This window comes from Paramisgurnus dabryanus, chromosome 17 (genome assembly GCF_030506205.2).
Source record: "Paramisgurnus dabryanus chromosome 17, PD_genome_1.1, whole genome shotgun sequence".
NCBI classification, from domain to species: Eukaryota; Metazoa; Chordata; class Actinopteri; order Cypriniformes; family Cobitidae; genus Paramisgurnus; species Paramisgurnus dabryanus.
Window position 1 is genome coordinate 12,864,106 of NC_133353.1, and position 22,927 is coordinate 12,887,032.

The 22,927-nt window shown below is 36.7% G+C and overlaps 1 protein-coding gene across 2 annotated transcripts in view; it reads left to right on the plus strand.

Moving 5' to 3' along the window:
- The window catches only part of ltbp1 (latent transforming growth factor beta binding protein 1), a 122,029-nt gene that overhangs the window by 9,357 nt on the left and 89,745 nt on the right, over nt 1–22,927 (plus strand). For both annotated transcript variants that reach the window (XM_065245005.2, XM_065245006.2), the window contains exon 3: nt 2,815–3,157. In XM_065245005.2, coding sequence (XP_065101077.2) covers nt 2,815–3,157 — 343 coding nt within the window. The remainder of the gene's footprint in view (nt 1–2,814; nt 3,158–22,927) is intronic.

Here is a 22,927-nt window from a genome sequence, read left to right on the forward strand (position 1 = left end):
AACTAATAAGAAGCTGGACGCGTTGGAATTACCCAGCATTACTCCCCACAGCCTGAATATCAGAGTCAGCAGGATCACCCTCTTCATTTCCCTTTTATACTCTTTTATCTATCTGTCTTTGCTACCCTCCCCTTGTCCTCTGGGGCTTTTTTGCTTACGCTCTTAGGCTCCGTTGGTGCTGTTCAGTCAGCAGGAAGATATGAAGAGGCGTTGAATGGGATATTCACAACCTAAAGTTTTAGAGATTTAGAAAAGGTTGTATGTTAATATGATATATTACGCTCGCTACATTCACTCCATTGTGTTTTACAGAAATCGCAAACATTGTAACTGTTCGGGTGTGTTGTGTCAAGTCCGTGTGGATTATATTTTACTCGTTATTGGCTTTCTCCAATTTGAGCTGAAATCTAGGTCAACGTCTAGATCCTAAATTCAATTTCATATCTGTTTATGCCGTGTCTGTTATTTGTAGAAACGGGCCTTTGCTATCAATGGAAAAGTCATTTAGCGTGGTTGTTGTATAATGCATTGCTGGCAGGGTCTTTCCATAGCTGACTGAAAATTGTGTTGGCCAAGTCTCCGAAAGCAGATAGAGTATTTCTAAATAAAAGCTGACATGATGTAGATTCTTACAAAAAGGAAAAAGATACAAATTTCTGCTTGGATGCTGTGCACTGCTGTGTAAAACATCTGCTGTCTGTCTCTGCTGAACGGTAGGTGTAATTCAGAGGAATACTTTAGGAAAAGAATAATAAAACAAATCTGTCATCGGTTTCTTCACAATGTTTTTTCTATACAGTATGAGGACTTCAGATGCAAAACCCTCTAAGTGCGTCTGACATGCTTTTTGAAAAATTAGGCTTTTATGTTAATTCCAATGAAAGTAATTGAAATGCCTTATTTTCAATATTGTCACTTTAGTCTTTTAATTGGTATTTAGCCGAAGGCTAAAACCTTCACTCTTATTTGGACAAGACATACAGTAGTAAATCGTTGCAAAATTGCTAGAGCCCGACCGATCTATCGCTTTGGCGATTTTATCGGTCGATATAAGCCTGTCGCTGATATATATGTATCGGCTTTTAATCTGCAGATATGCAGCCAATATGAACGTGTTACAAGACACATTAAATGCTTTTGAAAGATGCAAGTACTTGTTTGTCCAGCAGAGCGCGTAATACATAATTCTGTTAATGTATATAGTGGATTCTATGTTCTATGTACAGTACTGTAGTATAATATACTGTAGTATATGTGTACTGTACTATAATATACAGATAAAGAATATCGGCCGATATATCGTTATCAGGCTTTTTTTACCCCCTAATATCTCTATCGGAATCGGCCCAAAAAATGCATATCGGTCAGGCTCTAAAAATGTAACTTAAAATGTTGCAAAATGATGAAAGTCAAAATGTACAAATAAAGAAACTGAACCACACATTATGGGTGAGATCCAGGTTGTGTTCAGGGCCAAGTACTCACAAGGGATCCAAGTTACAATGTGTTCCACTGTTTTACGGGACATCGTTTATCAAGTTCATCTTCTGTGCACTTAAAGGACTGAAAAAACTGATTCTGTCAACAATGCTATATTTCTGAATGGCTTACCTGAGGTTATAGGTTTGATTCCCAGGACACACATACTCATAAAAAAACATATAGGCTATCTGAAATGCACTGTAGGTTGTTTTAGTTTAGAAATATACATTTTTGTGTACATCTTTACTTACATGTTTTGTGTGTATATGTGAGGAAAGTGTGTGTGTGTGTGTGTGTGTGTGTGTGTGTGTGTGTGTGTGTGTGTGTGTGTGTGTGTGTGTGCGCGCGTGCATAATAGAAACAAGAATCATGGTCTTATGAGTGCTTTTGAGTGCCTCCAGATTCCTTGTGATCTAATGAGGTTAAGGGAAAAAGAGGGAAACCTTTTGCGGGTAAAAAAGAAAACAGAAATCCCCTTGGTGTGAGTTACGTCAGCTGGAATGAAAAACTCTCTAAAATCAAGGGGAGTGATTTTTAATGATGTCATGTGCGATGTAATCACTCTCACAGCAATGACAAAGTGTGTGTGTGTGCTATAGTTTTGCTTTATTAAATGTGTTTGAATGTTTTGTGTAGTTTTGAAAAGAGCTTTACTGTTTATCTTCTGTATAATATCAACTGTTCTGTGAAGTCTGGACCACCAGGTCTGTGGTAGATAAATGGGGTAGGATAATGGGATGACTGTGTGTAGCAGTTTGTGTTAAGCAGAGCAGCTGCTGTTTGTTGTGATGTCATAAAGTACGTCTTTAACATAAGTTCAGTTTTAAAAGGACATTGACGTAAAGTTTGCCTGGACTCGGATTTATTTGCTTTTAAGGAATCTCCACTGCATGCGAACGACTGTAAATGTGCCGATGAGGAGCAGTTTAGGTTTGGTTGTGTGTGTGTCATTGTGGGTCTAAGAGAGCCTGTGTACCTTGGCCATGGTGACTGCTAGGCAGCTCTTTGTAGTTGAAAAATGACAGCCTTGTTCCTGCTCCTCAATGATGTAATTACAGACCACAAGTCAACACCCAGTTATCCATTCATTTTCTCTCTTTTTGCTCTCTCTCTCCCATAATTCCTGCAGATAACAGTTTTGCCCTCCATTTTTATATACAGTATTTCGTTCATCATCACCCGTCTGAAAAGTGGACCAAAGCGATGGACCTAACACAAAAAATATTGTATTTTTTTTAAATAAAAAAATGGGTCAAATAAAAATTAACATAAAATTGTTGACATCAAATTGTGTGTGTTATTTTCATCATAAGACCTTTCCTCTGTTTACAGCTAATTGTTCACCCTCATGTAAAAACGGAGGAATGTGCTTGCGGCCCCACATGTGTGTGTGTAAGATGGGCTCCAAAGGCAATTCCTGTGAACAGACCACTCTCCCCCCATCCTCTCATCCGACCGGACCACTAAATGGACACACCAAAGGTGGACTTCCAAACGGTGGCCATACAAATGGATACGGCAATGGTCATAATGTTATTCCCCAGCGGCCTATTCCTCAGCAGACCTTTCCACAAAGCCAAGGCCAGGTCCCATTACCATTGCCCGGCACAAGCTTGGGACATATGACCCTGTCCATGAAGCAGTCAGCTAATGGACCCATCCCTTACCAACCACAGTGAGTTTGACTGTTGCATTCAATCATTTCGAACATCCTGCTGTTCATATGCTTAATTAATTGGTAGGCAGAATGATTTCCTGGGTATGTGCTTGCTTTATTAAACTTTGGGGTGGTAGGTCGACAATAACAAACCAAAAAAGGCTAAACCCATTAGGCGGCAACTATGTTTGCAACACCTCCGGGCAGTTATTTCAGTCATGCAAGATTAAAGTCATATCTACTTGAATGGGGAAAGTCAGATATCTCTAAAACTGTGTGCTAAAATCACAATTAAACAACATATTTCTGACCAACAATTAAGTTTAACATTAACTGTACTCTAACTTTTGTTTCTCAAGTTCAAATTGTGCTAAAAACACCTTTTATCAAGGTTGTTTCAGCTACTGTGCATCCATACAGGTTGACAAGTGCCTCACGCAACTGAGCCTCTCCAATCTTTATCGATTGATGATTGGTTATTTTAACTTGAAGGGGTGGGATTTCCGTCGCCAGAGTGACTATACTGAGCATTGCATTGTCCCCTGTTCATAGTAATAGTAATGCTCAATAACATAATATTCACTATCTTTGATTGTACCAACAAATATTGATAACACTTTACTTGAAGGGGTGTTCATAAGACTGACATGAGACCTTCATAAACATGACATGACACGTGCCATGAACATGACATAGATTTTATGCACATTTATGACAACTGTCATTAAGTGTCATTCGTTCAATTACATCATTTTTAATGCAAAATGACATTGTTTGAGATGTCTTTGTTATGAAAACTTGACATAAACCAATACATCATAACTTGTCATGACAACTTGACATTACCAAGGCAACATAACTGACCATTTTTTTCCAGTGTTACAAATATAATTTTTCATTAAAATGTCATTAGGTGTTAATTATATAGTTTTATAACAGCGTCATGAATATTTTTCTTGACCTCAACTACAGTGTACATTGGTACAAATATAATTTGTCATTTAAATGTCATTAGGTGTTACTACTCTGTCATATAGTTTTATAACAGCGTCATGAATATTTTTTTTCTCGACCTCAACTACAGTGTACAGTGGTACAAATATAATTTGTCATTAAAATGTCATTAGGTGTTGGTACTCTGTCAAATAGTTTTATAAAAACGTCATGAATATTTTTCAGTTCATAATGTTTTTTTAAGTTTCCTCCATGTGTTTAACAAAAAATTCTACCATTCAATAATAATAATATTAATAATAATTAAAATTGATAAAATTATATTTTATTGCATTTAGAGACCGATTCACCTACAATTAAATAAAAACAGCACAATAATGGGTTAAGCCATGCAGCGTTGGGTCCATATAGCTGGAAAAAAAAGTTTTTTTCTTCTAGGTCAGAAATTTTCAGAACCCTCTGTGTGAGGAAGAACAAGTTCTGTTAATTGTCAGTTTTGAATGTATTGTGCACATACAGTACATAAAGTTAAGTATAATCTTTTGACGTGTCTAATGCATTTTGTTAAGGTATTTAAAATTATTTGACATAGTATTAACACTTTTACCTGACATTTAAATAACAGTTTAATGTGACGTTAACCCATAAAGCTTGGTAGTTTCTTAAGTTTGATAATTATTCTGCTATGTCATGTTTATTGGTTAATGTCAAGTTGTCATAACAAAGACATCTCAAACGATGTCATCTTTGCATTGAAAATTACATAATTGAACAAATGACACTTAATAACAGTTGTCATAAACGTGCATAAAGTCTCCTTCATGTTCATGACACATGTCATGATTATGAAGGTGTCATGTCAGTCTTATGAACACCCCTTCAAGTAAAGTGTTACCCAAATATCTTTAAGCTATAAATGAACAAGCAAGTACCTCTGGTGACTGCTCATATACATGTTTACACACATTTATTTACAAGGCAAATTTTTATGATTCCGTTTGAGTTGTTTAACTTACGGACTGCAAGGCTTTATGTTTTCATTTTGCATAGTACAGCACAAAGCAAATGATTGCGTATGTGTTAAATTCCTTCAAGGTTTTTATACCTTTCTTCTGTCGTTAAATATTTTGGATTAAACTCCACAGCTTGATATTAATGTCAGACGTCAGATCCACAGATGGTGAAGATTTCTGCCCATTTCATGCCCTCCACTTCTCATCATCTTAGTCGGGATCTGTTTAGAGAAATTCTCACAGTTCTTAACTCTGGCCCTGAAATCTTTCTCGCATTACTGTGTCTCAGACTCCCATCAAATCTGACAGTTCTGATGTGAGACTTAGGACTATACTTTCCTTTAATTTTGTTTGCTCTGACAACACGGGTTTTTATGAGACTCTTTCACACTGTCGGACTAAAGCCCCTGCAGGCCCCTTTCAGTGGGTTTTTGGCACTGGCTTGGGAATTGTTTTGACTGCCTCAGCTTTGGATGACTGAAAAGTTCACAATCGTATTGGATATGGAGTGTGGCTTTCTATCAGAGCGAATCGCACTGACTGTAGAGACGCTGAGTCAAAATCTGACTTTTCACCAAATGTGGGGCAGTGTATAGTGGTGGGGGTAGGGTATTTACCACAGAATTGCCCCCACGTTGGTTCCAGGAAAGCCGGAATACTGTGGCAGGGCAGGATATTGATGAATTCTACTTAAAATATTAATGAAAGCAGTTTATGTGCTGAGGCTGACGTGCATTTTCTGTCAGAGGTTAAAAGTGTCTGCTTGGTAATTGTTACCAGACCAGTTCTGAAAGCCTTCTGTGGGTTTCTACAGGGTTTATTGTGTGCAGGAAGGAGGTACAGTAGGGCTCTATCCAGAACACCCCTTCCTCTCAAGTCTCCACTATAGACTAACCTCTTGCTTAACATTTGAAAGAAGTGTATTGAATTATTATATAGTGAATTAACATTAATTATATGGTCAATAAAATGTAAACACTTTTTAATCTACTGTATGAAACAAACTTTTAAAAAAAGTGAAAAAAAAAAGTAAATTTATGAAATTAGCGCTTGTTTTAATCAATATGGGTAACACTTTGCAATAAGGTTTAATTTATTACCAGTAGTAAATCCATTACCTAACACAAACTAATAATGAACAATAAATTGTACAGTATTATTAAATATTTGGTAGTGTTAGTTAAAGGATTAGTCAATTTTCTTAAAAAAAAATCCAGATAATTTACTCACCACCATGTCATCCAAAATGTTGTTGTCTTTCTTTGTTGAGTCGAGAAGAAATTATGTTTTCTGAGGAAAACATTCCAGGTTTTTTCTCATTTTAATGGATTTTAATAGAACCCAACACTTAACACTTAACTCATCACTTAACAGTTTTTTTCAACTGAGGCCATGTTTACATTAGAGCATTTGCAATTTAAAACGGCATTTTAAAATGAAAACGATCCTCGTTTATACTGGCATTTTAAAAAGAATCTTCATCCACACTATACACCACCATAAACCCATGAAACATGACCAATCATGTAACTGGGCATGCGCATAAAAGTGTAAAATAACTTATTACTCTAATAATAGCTTACCTTTGCGCGTTTACGCAGCCTGGGGGTGTGCGATATTGACAAAAAGTCATACCTGGGTCCTTTGCTGGCAACTATAACAGACACTATTTTTGAACCTATAAAAATGTGTTTGGGAAAGTCTTATACTGTTCTATCTCCCCCTACAACATATTAATATGATTAATAGGTTAATTTTGATTTTATAACTAAACATAAAGGTCTTTATGATTTAAAAAGAAAGCATTCAAGTGAACAGTACTAAACAGTAGCGAACTTGAAGCAAAAATAAATTTTAGCAAATGCAAACTTCAATCAAACATAGTAAGAGTAAAGCATATTGCTTTATCCTACCAGAAATGCTTATTGCATTAATTTTTTAAAGTGTGCGAGGTCCGTGCACGTCCTCCGCTAGCAACACAGAATAGCTAAAAGCGCAAGCGCCTAAACGAGCATTATATATTAATGACGTTGAGTTTATTGTTTTTATTAATTTATATTCACAAAACTTATCAACAAAACATCGATTAAAATTAAGAGACAAATTATCTGAAACAAAATTCATTTTAAAGTAGCAAACAAAACTTAAATTAAACTCAAAAATAATGTCTGACCCATTACAATTCTCCCTTCATATTGGCCTTTACAACGCCTATATGGCGTTTAAAATTACAGTCTATCTTTCGTAAGCTAACTAAATTTAAACAAAACATAAACACATTAAACCCAACAATACTCAAACATTAATATAAAACAGACATTATCCATAAGGATACATGTTAAAACAATCCGATATAGCGTTTATAATAGCTGGTTGGTAGATGTTTACTATTTTTGGCAAAACCTCCGTTGCAAACCAACATTTACATGAATAAAATAATTTTTACTTTGAAAATGATGCGTTGTCAGGTTAACATCAGCTGTTCGTTTACATAAGACTCCGTCTACGTTCATTTACACTCAGAGCAACGTCTGAGTTCTCAAACTAAAACAGGGTCTTCAGCGTTTGCGAACGAATCCGTTTATGAGGGTCGAAAACGGTGATGTAGTGTAGATGAAAGGCGTAAACGTACAGATGTGGCCTTTAAAAATGCGCGTCTCTGAAAGCAGAATGCCGCGGAGACTTCCGAAATTCTGCGAGATCCCGCAGAAGGGTGATTCGGTGGGGGACGCAGGAAATAAAAAACCTGTAGAGGGCAGTCGTGTTTCAAGTAGGGCATACTGACGACAATGTGTGCTCGACTTTATGCTTTAAGCATACTATATGATATTGAAGTAACATGACAGGGATTCTCGGTGCGCTGGCAGTACTTTGATGTCACATGCAAGCTTTTTGACACGAAGTTTTCTTTTGCCAGTTACATAAACAGTCAAATATTCTTCATAAAAATCTGACTTAAACGCGGATCATTCGTCTTTTTTTGTGTACACTTACAGTAGAAGAGACGTGATGATAACGGAGTCTTATAACAAAATAATTCGCGAAGACCTTTGAAGAAACCGAGAGCATTTGCGCAATATCATTAACTAGTTTATCTAATTATATAGTTCATTTTTGCATCTGAACGTTTTTAATAGCCTGAACAAGGTTGTAATGAGCTTTTCTGCATTACTGTACTTTTTATATTATCATGTTTTCCTTTACATGGTATGAAACTCGATATAAAGTGTGCAATGATGTTGAATACATTTGTATAATGTGTTATATTTTGTAGTAAGTAAATAAAATCATGTTGTAAGTGCAAATATTCAATTCGAGGAGTTTCTGAGGTGTTTGTCATCGGCAAAAGGCGCAGTTTCTCTGTTGCTGATTAAAACCCGTTGGCTATATGGGATTTTTTTTAAATTAACATTTGTTCTACTTATTATTTTTTTTTTTTGCCTACATTTACTCAAATAATATCAATGTAAAAATAGTAAGTAAATCATAGTTCAAGTTAGGCGTAAAACGTACATTTTTTTAAGTTGATGTTAAATACAAATAATATTAATTTGAAGAAAGCAATTATTACAGGTTTAAAAACTTAAATATATAATTCTGACATTATCAAATATATTGATTAAAATTATCTGTAAATTAAATACTTATATTATTAAGGCGTATACATCAAATAAAATATGTACATTTTAAACCAAATATCTATTTCTAGTCATTAATTTTGGTTTGTCTAACTAAAAAAAAAATCACATAACTGACATTAAAAGATTTTATTAAGTTACTTTAATCATTTATTTTAGATAGCCTACATTTACAAAGCCACTGAATCATTTTTACAGTGTATACATTGTGATCTTACGGTATTATTAAATGCATAATATGTAAAACTAAATAAAAGAGATGTGATACACGGACTCCATGAAAGCATACGTTTTCGTGTTCGGTCCACGTGGGTTAAACGGTCACATAGCCTATTCTCCATAAAAATCCGACTTAAATGCGCATCATTTGATTCATTTTTTTCTGTGCAATTAGAAGAGACGTGATGTATAACTGAGTCTTGTAACAAACCTCTATTCGCGTAGACCTTGAAGAGACCGAGAGCATTTGCGCAATATCATTAACTAGTTTATCTAATTGTACATTTAGTTCATTTTTGCATCTGAACGTTTTTAATAGCCTGAACATGGTTGTAATGCGCTTTTCTGCATTACTATACTTTTTATATTATCATGTTTTCCTTTACATGGTATGAAACTCGATATAAAGTGTGCAATGGTGTTGAATAAATTTGTATAATGAGTTATATTTTTGTAGTAAGTAAATAAAATCATATTGTGAGTGTAAAAATTCATAAATTCGAGGAGTTTCTGAGGTGTTTGTCATCGGCAAAAGGCACAGTTTCTCTGTTGCTGATTAAAACCTGTTGGCTATATGGGATTTTTTAAAATTAACATTTGTTCTACTTATTATTAATTTATTTTTTTGCCTACATTTACTCAAATAATATCAATGTAAAAATAGTAAGTACATCATCAAGTTAGGCGTAAAACGTACATTTTTTTTAAGTTGATTTTAAATGCAAATAATATTAATTAGAAGAAAATAAACACATAAAAAACACATAACTGACATTAAGTTAATTTAATCATTTATTTTAGATAGCCTACAGTTACAAAGCCACTGAATCATTTTTACAGTGTATACATTATGATCTTACGGTATTATTAAATGCATATAAATAAAAATATGTCAAACTAAATAAAGGAGATGTCATACATGGACTCCATGAAAGCATACGTTTCTTGTTCGGTCCACGTGGGGTTAAACGGTCACAAAGCCTATTCTCCATAAAAATCAGACTTAAATGCGCATCATTTGATTCATTTTTTTCTGTGCAATTAGAAGAGACGTGATGTATAAGGGAGTCTTTTAACAAACCTCTAATTCGCGTAGACCTTGAAGAGACCGAGAGCATTTGCGCAATATCATTAACTAATTTATCTAATTTTACATTTTTTTTGTGATTTGTCAATTCATGTTCTGCTTGCCCCAATTCCAAATATTCTGTTGTATTATTATTCCCATTTTTTGTTAAACCGAGTATAACTCCCAAGCTAAACACCTACAAAACTAACCGTTTTGTCCAGTCTTAACAGTGTATGATATTCAGCTCGTCTTGATTTAATTATTTTATTCCGCCGAATGGAAAAAAAATCCATAGGCTATCTGAATGAATGGGATTCATAAATTAAGTAGGCTACAATAGTCTATACGTGCGTTAGTGAGACCTGTCGGCAGTTCACGTTTGCCAAAACATGAAAAGAAACGCGCTTTCAAAACATATTGCGAGCAAACACAGACGTCTTCATCCGGACGGGATTACATTTCTCAGATGACCTCTGAGTTCGGCGAAAAACAGTAGGTAAAATGCTCTGAAATTTACAGATTACAGAGGTCGTCAGAGAAAAACACAGACATGGCCGATTCAGACGGGATTAAAAACACAGTGGACCTCTGAGAAGCATGATTTTATCAAAATGATTTTTGTCGAGGGTGCCCCGCAAGCACGAGTTTGAAGCCTATGAATGAAAACGTTATTATTCGCTTTGCGCCAAACTCTGTTGCTGAAGGAGACGGACCGGAGCTCCGGCAAGGTGTGTTGTGGACCCGAGGAGGCAGAGCTGCGCTCCGGTGCGCTCCGGCCCAATTTAACCTATTACTTCCACTAACTGAGGTATCCTTCCTCCTTGCTGTCTGCCTGGTATGATTTTATTGGTCATCTAGGAATAATTTTCACTTTATCTTACTTAATGGGGCGCAGCGCAAAAACACAGTGGACCTCTGAGAAGCATGATTTTATCAAAATGATTTTTGTCGAGGGTGCCCCGCAAGCACGAGTTTGAAGCCTATGAATGAAAACGTTATTATTCGCTTTGCGCCAAACTCTGTTGCTGAAGGAGACGGACCGGAGCTCCGGTAAGGTGTGGTGTGGACCCGAGGAGGCAGAGCTGCGCTCCGTTGCGCTCCGGCCCAATTTAACCTATTACTTCCACTAACTGAGGTATCCTTCCTCCTTGCTGTCTGCCTGGTATGATTTTATTGGTCATCTAGGAATAATTTTCACTTTATCTTACTTAATGGGGCGCAGCGCAAACCCGTTGGCCTGTGACATCACACTACCGCGAGATCTATTCAAAAGCATACTGTAGGCCTCCTGTCTCGCGGTGCTAAGACGTCACATGCCGTTTGATCGGGCTGCGTGGCGCCGCAAGTCGTCAAACGAGAGCTGAGCATTGAGTCAAATAAGACACGCGTCAGAAAATTACCGAGGTCCGGACGGCCATGCCCTTTTTTGCCTCAAAATGCAGACAAATAATGTTTTTAGTAAGGCATGTTTGTTAAAACTAGTTACATTTCCTATATAAACTAAGTCCTGGCTTAAGCTTATAAAGACCCCGCAAAAACCCTGCTACAGCTCCTGAGGGGGTGCTCTCACTATTCACATGTAAATAAAATGGTTAGAAACCGGTTTTTCTGGTTCTCATTGCAGGACTGTGCGGGGGGGGAGGGCATTCCGTTTCCATGTGGAGACATTTAACAAACACATTTGATATACACCAAGTTCCAGATTACAACAAAAACCAAAAACACATCACGTTTGATAGCAATGCATGTAGGCCCTACTTATTTGCAGAGGTGGGACAAAGTCATTGTTATGCAAGTCACAAGTAAGTCTTTGCCCTCGAATCCCGAGTCAAGTCGAGTCAAAGATGAGGCAAGTCCCAAGTCGAGTCAGAAGTCAAAGCCAACAAGTCTCAAGTCGAGTCCAAAATCCTACCATTTTAGTTTCGAGTCATGTCAAGTCCTCTTACCACAGAAATAAAATGCATGCTGTGGACAGGTGGAGGGAGGCCCCTATACTGCATTGCATTTTCAAAAGATCAAATATGCCATGATGCCACCATGGAGTGCCCAGAACAAAATGGCATTCTGTCCTCCTGCCATGTCAATGTAGTGACTTAGCTGCAGTGGTATAGATCAGTGGTGTAGTCTAGATTTTTGTAGTGAGTATACTGTGATTTTTCCCTCTCATCCTTATGCTCACTCGTCCCAGCGCGACACCTCATAAGCACCACAACACTCACAGATGCATACAGTATGGATCTTCATGTAACTAAGAGCATTCTGAAAGTGTACTCATGAACACATAAACTGAATGTGTTTTCAACATGTCAGTTTATTACAAGAAAAAAAAGACTTTAACAGCCAATGGGTTTACAGCTGGGGAAACTGGATTGATTTTTAGACTGGTTTAGTGTTAATCAACATCTAATAACTCAGGGACAAAAGTTACTTAACTGTTAATTAAAATTAAATTAACTGTTTACAATCTTCAATTCGTGTCAAACACATGCATTGAAGGTGAAAAAAAATCCACTCCTTCAATAGCTATTATCTGACAACTATTGATAACATTACCATGTGTTATTTAATGGTGTAAATGTTTTTAATTAATACACATTTAAGATGACCATGAATTAACTCTTATTTGCATAGTCATTGATATAAAAGCTTATTTTTGCATATAATATAAGCATTGTCTAAAACTGAAAATAGGCTTATACTTAATTATTATTACAAGACCATCTAGCCTAATATTTGCAAGTCTGAACTGAACATCAACGCAGACATGAATTTCCTCACAGAAGTTTACGATCATAATACATCTTGAACGTAGATATATAAATGAACACATAGAAGGGAAGTTTAACACTGTGAAGCACAAGCAAACATGCAGAGCAACTGAAGGCAGCTAAAAACCATCAGGATATAATCATGGGCTTATTATATTGCATTTGGAGCCATACCTCCAGATAAAGTAATAAACTGGACTGATGATTTAAATGTTGTTTACTCACATGTGCGTTGTAAACTCTATGGATTTTATGTTGCAGCACTGCTTCACTTGTTCATTTCTTCACATGGACTGTTTGTTTACAGTGTCGCGTGAGCAGCTACACTCCAGGTTCGACTTCATTTGGCGTAAAGCAGACCTCTTGGTGATGTCAAAGTACCGCGAGAGCGATTCAAAGCAGATTTCTCCATGTGATAACTGGAGTCTCTCTCGCGGTACTTTGCTATCACTCGCTTGTGGCGCAACACCAGTCTGCTCCCCAGTCACTTTCGCTTCACTATAGTAATTTGATTTCATAGAAATGAATACGCCGATCGGATCACATGTATATTATGACTAAAAGTTTAAAAATGTCACAAAACCATGCTGTTCGCGCTATTTTTAGTGGGTATACGGAAATCCTTGACAATTTCTAATCTAGTGGGTATACGGCGTAGTCCTGCATACAAGGCCGTAGCCAGGATTTTTCAAATACCGAGGACATTTTTTTATTATTTACATTTTTTCCATATTACAGAATAATAATAAACATGTCCAAACTACGACATAGCACAAATGTAACTGTGTCTGTGAGAATTTTGTTGGTGACTAAAAGCATCCAAAATAAATCAATGGTTACATTTCATCATCTGAAGTGCAAGTCACCCTTTGCATAGAAACTGCAAAACTGTGTCATTTTTTCAAGAAGCTTCTTAAATTTTCAATTTAGGATGAATTTTTAAAAGTATAGAACGAGTTTATATATAATAAGGGCTCTTAGTGGCTGCTTTTTCTTCAATATTCAGCGTTAGTCAAAATATATTTTTTGGTTTCTAATAACAAAAATTAATCTGTTTGGCACGGCTATATTTTGTCTACAAAAGTAATTTCAAGCATTTAACCATAAGCCTTCAGATTTAATGATTTTAAGACCATAGTTAACATTTTACTTAAGTGACCTTAAACTTTTGAGCAGTAGTGTAGGTTTTAATCTCATTGGTAGCCGTATTGCATCCCATATTGTAGGCTATTTGCTGCATAACCTTTAACTTTCTCATCTTCCCTTCTTCTCTGCTCATCTTTTGCTGGCTTTCCAAATGATAGTTAAGTTTGTTACAGCCTTTTCATTTTCATTTGCTTTATTAGATTAGAATTACAGACGTGGAGAGACTCTTTCTTATGAGTGTAGAGAATGATACATGCTCTCGCGTCAGTCTCCAACCACGACAGAAAAGATCGCTAGATTTGTCCTTTTTCGCTTTTTTAAGTTGCTAAATCTAGCGACAAAGTCATCAACAAGTTGGCAACACGACACTGCTCGGACTGTGCATGTATATAGCTAATCCTGCTTCTGGTTGACTAACGATGGAAATTCAGCCAATCATCATTGATTATGTGGTTGTCCCATCCCCTCTAACATACACAGCCCAATCAGTTATGTGTTTCCCACCCCTCAACACACGCAAGAGAAAAACATTGCCTGTCTAATGATGAGAGTTTACTCGCTTCAATGAGATTAATTATACTAATGCGCAGCATTTTAATGTCAGTAACGCTGTAAGGAAACGACGTTTATATATAACGCCGTTTTTCCATCACTGCACGTGATGATCCGTAGATGCAAGGATTGTCTCGTCGGCTATTTTCACATCAAAATGAAACGAAACTTCAAGAAAAAACTACCGAGGACATGACCTCGGTGTCCTCAATGGTAGCTACGGCCATGCCTGCATATCACGTAGACTACACCACTGGTATAGATCGCTTGGTGATGTCAAAGTACCGCGAGAGCGATTCCAGTTATCACGTGGATAAATCCGCTTTGAATCGCTCTCGCGGTACTTTGCTGTCACTCGCCTGTGGGTTTTTGTAGCGCCACACCACTCTGCTCCCCAGTCACTTTCGCGACGCTATAGCGATTTCATATGCCGATCGGATCGCGCAGTTCGGCAGAAAGTCAAACACACCAAATATATAGCCTAATATGTATATGCATTTCAACCCGCTAAAGTAGCAAGTGTAGCATGCCAGTGCTTCACTATTACTAAAAGTTTGAAATGTCACAAAACCATGCTGTTACGCATCCTCACGCTATTTTTAGCGGGTATATGGAGATCCTTTACAATTCCTAGTAGACTACACCACTGCTGAGCTGTACTGGTACGGTCCCATCATCCAAACCAACGTGGGACTGCAGTGATTGGATGTCGTGCAGGCAGCGCGCGTGCTCTCTGCATGCAGGTGGTGCACATTTTTTTCATAGATGCAGACACACTGAGAGCGGCGCGGCCGTGTGCATTTTTTGTGTAATGGGTAGGTTGCTTCACTGCTGATTCTTGCCATACCTCCGTTGCCTAAATGCGCACGCATACGGTGACATGTCATCATGGTGTACAAACAGTTAAAGGGTCTATTAAGTAAGATAAAGTCAAAATGAAACCGAGATGACCAATGAAATCAAACCAGGCAGACAGAGGTGCAACACAGAGGTCAGATGCGCAGTTAGTGGAAGTGCAAGAGAGATGTAAGTAATCAAACACTGACTATTATACAGCAGTTTATTGACGAGAAAAATGAAACCGTAGTGACTGTCAAGGTGACAGGACAAGAAACATTAATGCCGCTGAGCACTTGGGTGTCCAAATTTAATGCGCTGCTTTCTCTCCCTCCAGTAATTCACTTTCCGTTATTCAGCATGTTTATTTACAACATTCAACGCCACCCTTTAATTCTTGAAGATATGTTTTTAACTGTATAATGATTAGATTCCCTGTGTTGCACTGGACTTCTGCTAAGCTTGAACTTGAAAACGCGATGCATCACGTGCGCGGTACAACGCTTCATCCACCCGTAGCGCGCGTGCACGGAGTTTAAATGTTCATATTTTGGCTTGAACATTTTATTGCATTCAGTCTTAAAGCCTAATAAACAGTACCTGTTGAAGTCATTAAAGTTAAATAAACAAATAAACAAAAGAAGAGAAAGTGTGCAGCAGTGTGCCCAGGATGGTAAAATAATTATTACAATGTATTCCTAATGACCAACACAAGTCTTCTGCATACTGACATGGTTTGAAATCTATAGGTATTTGATTCTTTGGTTTTCTGATGTATTAAAATTCATATATGTAGAGCAGGGAAATAAGAAGCTTTTTTTCCTGGGGTGCATGCCCTGGAAAATACTTATATGGACCTCGGTATTTATAAAATCATGCAATGCGGCGTGTTTGTCTTTACAGTTATGAAATTTATTATTTTAAACACACATTTAACAAAGTATATATTGTAAGTGTAAATATTCATAAACTCAACACTTCGGAGGCGTTTTTCTAAAGAATAATGTTTAAACTTTATTGGTGGTGGTTGAGAATAATTCCTCTTTCCATATGTAACGCATTTTAACGCAATATAAATGTATCATATTGTTATTCTTAATATATAAGAATACTAATATATTTTTTACAACATTTATAACATATATATATATATATATTTATATATATAAAGATGCTTAGTACAATAGCTTTGCTTCATATAAGTTTCTGTAATAAATCATTAAATCAATCACAAAACGTGTTGACAGTGGCAAATACAATGCTTGTTAATTTAAACAAGGCAGAAAGGTGTTTAAAACAGCTTTAATTAACAATATCTGAATTGGCTCTTTTGCACACTTCTAATTTTCTCATGTCATAATTTATAATTATTAATTAGATTGAATAAGTTTTGAAAAGTGTTGAATGCGAACGTGTAAGATATCTGGAAGGCGATGCGGCGTGTTTGTCTCTACAGCCACATGTTATAAAATTGATTATTTTACACACACATTTCACAAAGTACATATTGTAAATATTCATAATCTCAACATTTTGGAGGTGTTTTTCGTCCGCAAAAGGCACAGTTTCTCTGTTCGCGTCAATTATTTTGGTTTGACCAACTAAAAAAACACATAAGTGACATTAAGACATTTTATTAAGTTACTTTAATAAATTATTTTAGTGATATTCTATTTTACAATAATATTTTTTACAATTATGAATTACGTAGAAACACTGATATGCGCAAGAAAGGTAGCCTATTATTAAAGATTTTATAAATATAAATATGTAAAAACGAAATAAAAAGATATCATATGCCAACTGTACAGCCCGCATGGGTTTAAACGCCTTTTTTCTAAAGAATAATTTGTAAACTTTATTGGTGGTTGAGAAGAATTCCTCTTTCCATATGTAAAGCATTTTAGCGCAGTATAAATGTATCATATTGTTATTCTTAAAATATAAGAATACTACTATATTTTTTACAACATTTTTAACTTTAAAACATGTCTTTTTTATACCACATTAATCTCTTTAAAATATTGATACTTTTAGAAAAACTGACAATTATAAATATTATGAACAAACAATGAAACGGTGTCAAAATTCGACAACACAAATAATTAAGATATTCATTGTAAATAGAGTCGCGTTTATTAGGCTAAAACTAAATTCTCTGTTGCACTTCCTATAAATTCGAATTGCACGTATCTTAATAGTTGTATGCGCTGTTATGCTGGCAAGAAGGGGTTGACATATCACTTTGCTGTTTTAATACAGTAGCAATGTAAAATATTCAGCAATGCCTTTATTAACTTCTGGAAACAACGGCAATGCAATATTTTATGCGCCACCTGGTGGATATTCTGTGAAGCGAAACACATTAAGGGAAAATGGAAAGTAGCCCCCCCGAAAGCACTTGCAGAATGCTGCGAGACTCTGCGAGACGAATTGGCGAATGCCGCGGGAGAAAACGCGCATTTTTAAAGGCCACATCTGTAGCAAAAGTAACGTGTTTTAAATGATAAACGCATTAATGTAAACATAGTCTGAGTTTCAAAGGACTCTAAACGATCCCAAACAAGGCATGAGAGTCTTATCTAGCAAAACGATTGTCATTTTTGACAAGAAAAATAAAAAATATGCACTTTTAAACCACAATTTCTCGTCTATCTCCGGTCCTGAAAAGCGCCAGCACGACCTCACGCAATACGTCATCACGTCAAGAGGTCACAGAGGACGAACACGAAACTCCGCCCCAGTGTTTACAAGTGTGGAGAAAGAGGACCGTTCCGACGTTGTTGTATGTGGAATGATAATAATTAATGTCTTTGTGTCAGTTTATTGTTTAAAGTGGTCCGCAAATGTGCGTTTCTCATATGTAACACGTGACCTTCTACGTCACTACGCATTTATGTGAGGTTGTGCTGGCGAAACGATTGACAAAATGACAATCGTTTCGCTAGATAAGACCCTTATGCCTTGTTTGGGATTGTTTAGAGTCCTTTAAAACTCAGTTGAAAAAAACTGTTAAGTGATGAGTTAAGTGTTAAGTGTTGGGTTCTATTAAAGTCCATTAAAATGAGAAAAAACCTGGAATGTTTTCCTCAAAAAACACAATTTCTTCTCGACTGAACAAAGAAAGACATCAACATTTTGGATGACATGGTGGTGAGTAAATTATCTGTATTTTTTTAAGAAAATTGACTAATACTTTAATATAAATTAAATTATTAAATGTTTGTTCATATTAGTTCTTTGGGCATTAACTAAAATGTATTAAAAAAAGTTATATCAATATTGAATTTTTTTCCCTTTAACCTAGTTTAAAAATGAACTGCCAATGGGTTAAGAAAAATGACAGGGCTCTAACTATGCCAACGGCTTAGTAAACTGATTTACGATGTCATTGCTGTGATCCTTGCCTTTTGGCATGTGAATATCAAACTGTCACAATCTTGTAGACTGGTGAGTTAGTGTTGCCATCTTGGTTCACTTAAAACGTGTTTTATAGCTTCATGGTTGCCATGGTAACAGATGGAAATAGTTATCCGTGAATACTTGTCTACCTGAAATAAAACAAAACATTAGCATTGTTTTACTGTAATTTCAATTTTCAAACTCTGAGATTTATTAGCCCGGTTTCCTCCAAAACTGAAAGTGAGTAAAAGTTCTTTGAAGCACAGGTTGAATGATTTGTTGGTGTGACCGGCAGCTGTGAGTCATCTGTGTGGGTTTACTGTAGCGAAGCTCAGGGTTGTGTGTCATCGAAACAGGTCAGTGAAATGGCAGCTTGAACATCTCATTGGGAAACCCACATGTTCGGGGAATGCTTTTGATTATTGTGGACCGAGAATAAACGAACCACCCATAGCCACATAACTCACCCTTTAGAGATAATGTAAAGTCAGCCAGCTGTTATCACAAAATAAACTGAATGACAAAGAATGAAAATACACAGAGAATGACAAAGACCAATACGAATCAAGGATTTTTTTTTATTACATCTGTGAAAGCCAGTGAATTCAAAAAAGTATTTGAGTAAGGTGTTTTTCCTAAATGTTTCCATGTCGTATGATTTTACAAGTGTAATGTGGGTTCAGTGTTCAGTTTTACTGTTTAAGGAACTTTCTCTGCTATGGCAGTTTTGATTTTATTAAAAAATGTAAATGATACAGAAGTTGAATGTGCCCCATAATGCAAAAAGTTTACTCATAGTTTTATAGTGAAAAGTAGCATTAGGGTATGCTTCTAGAAAACCTGATCCAGGCACCGCCTCAACCGTACTGATCCTGGAAAAGACTAAGACTGACCCCTGGCCACTTTAGGAGACATATTACACACCATTTTCTGTTAATGTTTTGAGTCTGGAGGAATGCTAAGCACTGGTTTTAGTGTGGATAAACTGTGGCACTGTGTTTTACTGCGATCCTATTATGTGACTAAAGTGATTTAAAGTGTTTAATATTGGAGGTTATGCTGGAGCCGTGGTTTATTTGTGCTCGGAGGATTTTTCTGTGTTGATTTAGTGTTTTGAAATAGCTCTTGCTGACAGTTTAGTATTCACACTTGACCTTTAGGTAAGCTGACCATTGAGATGCTGGTCTTTATAGAAAATCGGTTTCAGATAGAAAAGTCTCAATTAACAAGAAAAAGTACAACACACAGTACTGTATATCAGCAACATGTCTTATAAATTAGCTATAGAGATTCCCTATACTGGTCAGCAGCTAGTAAAAAAAATCACTATAGTTAGGTTGTAATTGATTTGTATAATCAAAATGCATTATTTTATTAAACTATGCATTAAGTAAAATATCCAGTGTTATCCACATGTCCATACATACTTTTAGTGGCAGCCGGTGACTTCTTTTTTCAAGGGCGCTCGATGCAAAATTCGTCACAACACGTATGTAGCTCGTCGTGTGTGGTTCATAATTTTAAAATATGTGTTCTGCACGTCGAGAGATCCTATGTGCATCACGTGTCTTGTCAAAATAAGTGCCTGCTACAGACGCGTCAAAAGGGTTTATAATGAAAGAGACGCTCGCGTTTGCCAGATACCCGCATAATCTCATGCGTATCTTATTTTGACAAAACGCGTGATGCACATGGTTTACATGACGCATACAACACATTGAAATGTTGTAACTTTTGGGGTACAATATTATATCCTTAGGACCTATTATGGACCCGGCTTTGAGGATTCATTTTGTACCAGTTCAAAGTTAGGGATACAAAACCTTTAAATGTACACAAATAGTTATATAAGGTACAATAATGTACCCAAAAAGGTACAACATTGTATTATGAATGGTACTCTTTGGGCAGTGCGGCCCGCCTTGGGTATGGTGCATCCCTTTGTGGCCCCCCCAAAGAAAATTTATGACACATGCTCCGGTCTTCCATAAACGTAATTGGCTGACTCTGGCTAGGTAATTTGCATAAGTTGATATAATTGGCTGACGCACACGTTGCCGCCTGAAAAGTTCAAATGAAAAGAAATGTTCAACTTATGCAGCGAGCAACGGCAGTAACGTGGCGCAGACGGATTCACAATTCAGTTCGGCAACACATGACGCCACGTCACCCATTGAAAGTGAATAAGAAATGTTAACGCTTACACCCAATGTGAATGTACCACCCCAGTGACATTGGCATTGTTTGATTAATATCAATATTCTCTCTTTTAACGTCCTAAGACCCGAGCTTTGGTTTGGCTTGCATTTTGGCTTACATAAACTTTGTTTATGTACTACTTCAGCATTCATTGGGCTTTAATGATGATATTTTATTGCATTATTAAAATGAATGATTCCACTGGACTATCGTGTTAAATTAAACTAAACTACACATTTATTCCTTCCCCAGCAAGCACAGACTTGCCCATTTCCAGTTAAACTCACAGCCGACTGATCTTAAAGAACCAGCCCTGTGTGAAACACATACTGGCTCTATCATAACATGATGTAACCGCTCGCCCCCAGCTACAGAAACCCACCCATAACAGATCAGTGCCATTAACACACACCTGGCTGTATAACTCCTGTCAATCACTGACTTCTGGAGTTCATTGTTACTGCTTCTCTCATTGCTGGCACGACTTTGAAGTGTCAGTCATATTTAGGTTACACCCGTGTAATGAGGTGCCACCCTCCTCTATGGATAAGTGTGGGTTGTCCGGCTGACAGGGAATGGAAAAGGACAGGAGGGGTCCAAGAGAGCTGTTATTCCATCAAGAGGGCTGATGACTTCAAATTCCAGTATGCGCTAGTGATGGATTTTTGCCTTGTGCTGCTGATGAGGTTGAGAGATGGCCAGAAGATCTGGTTCTGAGAGGCATCCAGTACATTTTTTGGGCTTCTTACTAAGAACGCTGTAGCAAACTAGTATAATAGTGACAGAAGTGCATTTCTAAAAATGTACTGTACACTTTTAGTTGCCATTACAAGCAACAAAGATCAGTCATTAATGACTGCAGGTCAGAACTACAGTACTAAGCACAGTCGGTTGTTCCACCTGCTAATTGTACCAGAACTGTACAGTACCAGATGTATTTCCTGGTAGATCTTTGAGCACTGCAATGAATCATCAAAATCTGACACAAAACAAAATCTGAAAATAGACAGTGAAGTTGAACAGTGCATTTGCAGGTCTGAACTGAGCAAAAAAAAAAAAATATTTGGCTTCTAAATGTTTTATTGCAAGAGTAATTTCATTATTCTGAAACATTATTTTATATATAATTTACTGACTTTTAACAAAGTTAGTATGCATACTCTGTTTTTGACTAAATATTAAGTAAAAGTTTTGTGCATCACTTTAATTATCAGTGGTAATTTTAGAAGCACAAATGGATATACAGTGAGGTTTAAAAGTCTTGTAATTCAATATTCTAATACATCTCATTTAAAACATCTATTTAATGCTTCTAATTTTGCACTTACTGTAAGTTGGCATGGACGTCTGCCAAACCTGATGATTTATGTAAGCACTGCATGTTTTATAAATGATCCAAATAGAATTTTGTGTGTGTTACACTCAATGGGTGCATCCTAATTTATGGGCTGCGGCCTTCCAAGGCTGTATTTGAAGGCAAATTAACTCATCGGGCCGCAACGAAGGCCGTCCCAATTCGAATGCTCTTTCACATACAAGCCTCCAAATGTGGCCTTTTTTAACCCTGAAACCAAGGATCCATAGATGTATCCTTCACAGCCTTGGCTATCCCAAGATTCAATGCGCTCACGTGACATTTTGGTATTTGGAAATAAACATGCAAAACTGTAGTTAAAGGCACACCATGGAACTTTTTGGCCACTAGGGGGTGCTAGACATGTATTTTTCATGTCTAGCGCCCCTAGAGGCCACAAGCGCCACAGCACTGTCGCAAAGGAAAAGAAGACAACTCTTTAGGTCACAAAGTGTGCCTTCCAGCATGTCATATGAAAATAATTTCATAGGTTTAAATTTTTTCAAATGCCAAAAGATTGCGTAGCTCAAGTTTACAAGCCAATTGTAACGGTGATCCCTTGGCTAAAGTTAATTAAAAAAATATTGCCTTAAAGGGGAATTGAACCCTTATCGCCCATGTCATAAGTCCATGAGGT